This window comes from Zingiber officinale, chromosome 10A, assembly GCF_018446385.1.
Source record: "Zingiber officinale cultivar Zhangliang chromosome 10A, Zo_v1.1, whole genome shotgun sequence".
Taxonomy (NCBI): domain Eukaryota; kingdom Viridiplantae; phylum Streptophyta; class Magnoliopsida; order Zingiberales; family Zingiberaceae; genus Zingiber; species Zingiber officinale.
In genome coordinates, this window is record NC_056004.1 from 34742614 (window position 1) to 34749430 (window position 6817).

Genomic DNA, 6817 nt, shown 5'->3' on the forward strand with positions numbered 1-6817 from the left:
GAGGGTGCCTCCAATGCCTATGAGGGCGCCTCTGAGGCCGTTCGAGGTGCCTCCAGCTCCTTTGAGGGCACCTCCAGCTCCGCTGCATAGACTCCTCAGCCCTTGCACCCGAGGCGCCTCCAAGCTCCATGGAGGGCGCCTCGGGTACTGTTCATCAGAGGCAAAACTTGCTATTTTATCCCTGCAAGATATGTTAGTCCCAAAATACCAAGCATACCCTGCAACACAAAGTTAGCACATAATAATAACATAACCATAAATGTCTGACAGTCATCGGACTGTCCAGTTCTGACTTTGGATTTCTGATTGAAAACCCTAGGTCGAACCGATGCCTACTGTTCCCTTAGCGGGGAATGCGTCCTCACCTACTCCACTCATGAGAGTATACCTGTTGCAGTTTGATCCTCCAGATCGACTGAACTTTTGCTCAGCGCCCGAGTCTTCAGGTCTTTCCACTGGACGTCAGCTCCATGACCCGCCTAGACTTTACACCCGATCCGCGACACCGGGATTTTCACCTAGAGTTTTCGACTCTAGGACTTTTGCCCAAAGACCTCAACCTGCTAAGGCTTTCCACCTAGGGTTACCACCCCTAGGGTTTACTGTCTACCTAACTGCAGCTAGGACTTTTGCCTAAGATACCTTAGGACTTTTCTTGCAAACTCATTCAACTATATTAGATCACAAATAACCTTAACTTTGAATCATTTGCCATTATCAAAACTCATGTTCGATTGTCGAATGCTTCCCGCACCAACACTAATGATTTGACTAAGTGCGCATGATATTTACTCAATTAAGAAAGCCCTATCTATAGCTAGGCAGTAAAGTCTAAACAGGTCTGGAGGACCCGATATTTGATAGGTAGGTTGAGGTAAACAACTGGAGTGGAGCGATAGAGAGGTCGTGTCCCGAGAAGGGACAAATCCTATGTCACTGATCCAACTGAAGAAACCAACGGAGGTTTCTAAGTTGAGGTCAAGACAGTTCTAACTTTCATACTCATGCATATTTAATATCTATTATATAACTCTATTTTGCAGGATCAATATTTATTACCTAACTCTGTGCTGCAGGATTATATGACCCTTAAACTTCAAAGAGTCATAACATTTGACTTAGAACTCAGAATCAGGCTCTATCAATGGCCACACACCCACAACTCAGAGATCTTCAATTTTACAAGGGTTTGGTCGACAAAACAAAAGGTTCAGTTGACCGATCAGGGCATTGTATTAGTCGACGAAATCGAGGTTTGGTCGACCAAACAGGCAAAATTAGAGAAACACATCAGGCTAGCAAACATGGTATTACAGCGTGATCGATCGACCGAAACTGAGGATCAATCGATCGAACAATAAAATCATTAATGGCAAAGAAGATTCGGATCGAAGTGAAGAAGGTAATTTGAATGATCGGTCGACTAAATAAGGTGATCGGTCGACTGAACAATTAATGCTCTTAATGCAGCGAAGATCAGATCTTGGCAAAGAAGGAAATTCAAGTGTTCAATCGACCGATAGGGAGATCGGTCGACCAAACGTCTTTTCAGTCACCGAACGTGGCTTATAAAAGAATAGCTTGAGGTCCGAGCACTACAAGAAAATGTTCATTCAACAACACTCAAACGACAACGGTTTTATACTAAACTGTTGTCTTTTTACCTTTTAACAACGGTTTTAATAAAACCTGTTGTCTTTTAGTAGTTTTTTTTTCTTACGACAACGGTTTTTAAAAACCGTTGTCTATTTATGTTTTTTTGGGTCTACGACAACGGTTTTTAAATGCTATGACAACAGTTTTTTAAAATTGTTGTCTATGTGCGTTTTTTTAGGATTATGACAACGGTTTTTGAAAACCGTTGTCTATTAAGTGTTGTTGAATACCCTTATTTTTTTCCTTCACCGTTTTTTCCCTTCGTCATTTTTTACCGCCGCGTTTTTTCTTTCCCTCTCCTCGAAATTTTTTGCCGCCGCATTCCCCCCTTTACCTTCTCGATCCCTAAGCATTTTCGTCCAACCTATGATCTCTTCACCTACTTCACGTTTTTTTTCCTCCTTCCTCTCCAAGCCCTAAACCTGTTGCCCCTTCTCCTTTCCTCTCCAAGCCCTAAACACATTGCCCTTCACGACTCGTAGCAAACCAGTCGCGGGGAGGGAGAGAGATGGGCAACAGAGACCACAAGCGTAGGAGCAACTAGGGGGGATCAGCAACAGAGGCTGTATGATCCAGAGAGGACGATGATGAAAATCCCCAACTGGAGGGGCTTTAACTGCCCTCCTTGGTTAGCTTCAAATCCATGGAGAACGATGATGGAGTTTCTTTGGAAAGAGGCGAAAGAAGTCCTCTGCTGGATAAGGTGGCTCTCAGATCTCCTTTCCTACCGCTTTTTTCATTGTCATTTTGTATAATACTAATTGCTACAATATGATGGCCATGCCCTATTGACGGTCGAGCGACTGCCACCCAGCTTGGCCCGCAGCTTTTGCATCTGACGGCCATGCCGGGCCAGGCTACCTCTGGACCGGGCAACTTGCCGCCCTACTAATTTGTTACTGTTCGAACCAATCTTTGTCTAGGTTAATGACTGTTGCAAGAGGGCATGATCCATGAGCGGAAAAAGGAAACGCGACGGCGTCAGAGGCCGTGACGGAGTGGATATGGAGGCGATAGTGTGGTAAACCCCAGCCAATCCTCCCGAAGCCAGTGATTATATCTTCCGCAGAGGTAAATCTGAAACGTTTCTGCATTCCTCGCCCTATTTTCGTCTGCTTTCCTTATGCTTCAACATGCCTGATTGATGGGGAGCTTCGACACAGGGAAGCGATACGTGAGGCCCTACTACTTTGAGTTCATCTCCCACGTAAACAAAATAGACCTGTATCCTTTTCTTCACTCGATTCTTTCATTTTGATGCTTCACATAAGTTTGAGCTAACGCTTGAGTCAATATAGGTTAAGAACAAGTGGGCCGACAAGACTATTGTGGATCTCTTTGCGGAGGAGTTCAAAGGCGCCCTTATGACTATTATGTATTTCACAAAAAAATGTTTTTTTTTGTCTTCTTGTTCTTATACATGCGGTGGCTTTCTGATGATGACAAGAAGAATGAGTTTCCTTCTCTTTTTTGACTATTAGTTAGGGTTCGTGACTAAATTTTGTGAAGCCCTATCAGTGTTTTTGATGAGGAAGCGTTTGTTCTTCTATTGCTATAAATTATGATTTTTCATGGTGAGGTGTGAACCTTGCTTACTTTGGATAGGTAAATGCTGTGAAGTGTGGAAGGATCCATGTGGAGGATAAGGGCCAACACGTTATATATTGTGTAGTCGTCTCAAAAGATTAGCCACTTTCTTCATAGGTATGCTTGTTTGGTATTGTTCTGGTTGCATTATGCTCTTTCTTTGAAAAGAGGAAGATTTTGTTACTTCTTTATACTGTCTGTTTTCTTCATTTATATTGATCTAGAGCTAAGTTGACATCTACTTTGTCAGAATCATAACTTGCGCGTTCTTGCTGACAACTCTTACTCCCCCCCAAGCATTTTAAGCGGGAGGGCAAAGAGACAGGTCGTTGCTTTTCGGAACAGTGCCACTCTCACCTCTGTAGTGTATTTTGTAGTATCTTGGGTTTTTTAGGATCGTTTCATTATGCTTCTATAATTTATAAATATGCTATAGCGAGTTGTGAATTTTATAGAACCTCGAAGGCTACGGTAAAAATCGTGCCCCCCTCCTCCTGCTATTGGTTGCTGCATCAATAGGAAGCTATGGATTCAGTGAGGGCGCAATCAACCTGAAGCAGCGTCCTGTGTTGGTTGCTGCATCAATAGGAAGCTATGGAGCATATCTAGCAGATGGTTCTGAGTACAGGTGCATCTTGTTAATGCTGCTCGGGACTACAGTATGATATGGAGGTCTTCATTAGATGATCATGTGATTGTTCTGTTTGTAGTGGAAACTATGGCCAAGAAATTACTGTGGAAATCGTCAAAGATTTTCACAGGAGAAGGCTTGAGGTTCTTTCTGAAGCTGGAGCTGATATAATTGCTTTTGAAACAATTCCAAATAAACTTGAAGCTCAAGTATCTTTTGATGTATTTGTAGAGCTAAGCAATGGTTCCTGCTCTTCCTTCGTTGCACATTTAGGTACTTGGGGTACTCAATACCAAAGAGTAAAATGGCACAAATAGTTGAGGCTTTGGATAAGATTTAGCTAAAACAGAAATTCAGAACAGAGTTTGTTACAAGAATCTACTGCAAATATTAAGAAGCTTGATTTTAGTGGAACCCTAGACTTGAGATTCTTATTTTGCTCAAGATGTTCCTTTTAGTGGATCCTAATTATGACTTCTTTTACAAGCATATGTTGAACTTCTTTTAGAGTGTGACACAAAAATTCCAGCTTGGTTTTCTTTCACTTCGAAGGATGGGATCAATGTTGTTAGTGGAGATTCTATGGCTGAATGTGTTTCTCTGGCTGATTCATGCAACAAAGTCGTTGCTATTGGAATCAACTGCACTGCACCTAGATTCATCCACAATTTAATTCTCTCTATTAAGAAGGTAATACCTATTGTACAGTCATTCTTTTTCTCTTTTTGTTTGGAATGAAGCTTAATGCTCAATTCAGAAGGAATCCATCATTGATACAAAATTTGACAACTTATTGATCTTAGTTAGTATTTCAGTCTTGTGACTTCATATTCTGTATTCCTTGTGACTTCATATTCTTGTGACTTCATATTTTAGTATTTATTTCTTGATTGACCATAAGTTATGATGTAGGTTATTGAGGATATGTCTATACAAGTCAATGTACCTGCTCTAGCAATGGAAGAGGTAAAAATATCTTTTGGAGTTGTCTTTTAGTTTATGGTAAAAACAGTTTCGAGTCACTGAAATACAATGGTTTTGCAGGTTGCTCCATTGGCCGTCTCAGATGCGGCTATGCTTGCCCCTGAGGAGATTTTTCATGGAAAAGGAAACATCAAAGAAGAGGCAGAGTTAACAAAAGAAGAGAGGAAAAGGAGACGGGCCAACCAGAAAAGAAGATTTAGAAGATTGAAAGGTATCCTTTATTCGCTTATATTTATGGTTCTGCTTATTTTCATGCTTGTCTACAATCTATGCATAATGGTCAAAAAAATTAGTGGCGAACTTGTGACAGACATGATCCACCACTTAGAATTACATAGTTCTTGTGCACAGGATTGTATAATTTCATTCTGCTCTTTTTAGGTGTCCTCAAGAGTATTGGGAAGAATGCCGACAAGCTAAAAAAATGAAGAGACTTTAACAAATTAAGGAGCACTAGGAGCTGCAATCCCTCCTCTTCACCGACATCTAAGTAGAAAATCTTGTGTTATATTGTTCTACCTTTGTTTTAATAGTGTTATCATTTTGTTGGTTGCTTATGAAATTTTGTTGGTTGCTTATGAAATTTCTTCAGAATGTTATAAATATTATTTTTGAATGTTAGAAAATTGTATATTAAATTTTATTTTGAAATTTAGTATTTTGAATGATTTATAATATTGGAAAATTGTGTATTAATTTTTTTTTATTTTTTTTCTAAAAAAGACAACGGTTTTTCACCGTTGTCGTAGATAGTTTAAAACTGTTGTTGAAGACCCTGTTATTAAAGGTAGACGCTCAAAGACAACGGTGAAAAACTGTTGTCTTTGAAGGAAAAGACAACAGTTTTTCACCGTTGTAAAAAATGTTGTCTTTGCCTTTAAAGACAACGGTTAAAAACTGTTGTCTTTTGCCACCCCTTTTAACAACACGACCTTTAACAACAGTTCAAAATGGCCTACGACAACGGTGAAAAACCGTTGTTGTTTGACTTTTTTCTTGTAGTGGAGCCATGACAACTTTTCTGATCTACTCTCTACTCGTCATCTGTGCTACTGCTGCTCTATTATGCTTCAACCTTGTGTGCAAGCTATGACACCGAAAAGTCTCTAATGATCTACACATTCTATTCTTTGTCGGTATATTTATTTTATCTTACATTATTGTTATTATAAGAAGATAGTAATGTGTTACTATCGTTCTTACTCTTTGTATGAATTACCTCTTTTTGAAGATATCAAAAAGAGGAATCTTAGTGGATTAACCAACAGTATGATCAAAGATCGCTGATCTTGGAGTAAAAGTCGACATAGGCTCCGAACCAAGTAAATAACTGTCTCTTGTGTATTGCTTTGGTTTTATTATTTCGCTGCTTACTTTGATTACTTTATGACAAAGAAAATATTTTTAACAGACAAGATTCACCCCCTTCTCTCATCTATCCGATCCTTCAATTGGTAGCAGAGCAAGATTGCTCTGAATTAACTTAACCGTTTTTCAAGCACTTTAAAAATCTTTTCTTTTTGTTAAAAAGATTTATTTTGTTATATTCTCTCCTTTATCTTGCACTACTAATCCCAAGTCAAGAGTCTTGGAAATCCTTTTTGTTTCTCAATTGTTGTTGCAAGAACAAATGACACAATTCGAGGGATATTCCACTGTACACCCTCCTCTATTCGATGGAAGCAATTTCCCATACTAGAAAAAGAGGACAGAAGTTTTTCTCAAAATAGGCATTGACTAATGGCTCATTATCCGATTTAGCTACACATCACCAGTCAACGACCTAGAGGAATGGGAAAAAGAAATAACAAATCGATTCGAAGACACTCAACACTTTACAATGTGGCTTATCAAAAGAAGAATTAAAACGAGTTGGCCCCTTCGACAATGCAAAAGATTTATGGGATAAGTTAGTACTCAAACTACATGAAGGGACAAATAACACAAAGATAATAAAGC

General features: G+C 39.5%; 1 protein-coding gene across 1 annotated transcript; it reads left to right on the forward strand.

Annotated features, from left to right (window-relative positions):
* The first annotated feature begins 2800 nt into the window (after nucleotides 1-2800).
* Nucleotides 2801-4671, forward strand: LOC122026587 (homocysteine S-methyltransferase 2-like). Its single transcript, XM_042585324.1, has 5 exons — nucleotides 2801-2863; nucleotides 3699-3871; nucleotides 3954-4147; nucleotides 4383-4564; nucleotides 4615-4671. Exons 1-5 carry the CDS (start codon nucleotides 2801-2803, stop codon nucleotides 4669-4671), a joined length of 669 nt encoding a protein of 222 aa, XP_042441258.1.
* Nucleotides 4672-6817: the final 2146 nt, after the last annotated feature.

Coding starts and splice junctions, on each gene's coding strand:
- LOC122026587 (XM_042585324.1), top strand. CDS start 2,801: ATGGGGAGCTTCGACACAGGGAAGCGATACGTGAGGCCCTACTACTTT. Junction 3,872..3,953: donor GCAGATGGTTCTGAGTACAG/GTGCATCTTGTT, acceptor TTCTGTTTGTAG/TGGAAACTATGGCCAAGAAA. Junction 4,148..4,382: donor TTCCTTCGTTGCACATTTAG/GTACTTGGGGTA, acceptor AACTTCTTTTAG/AGTGTGACACAAAAATTCCA.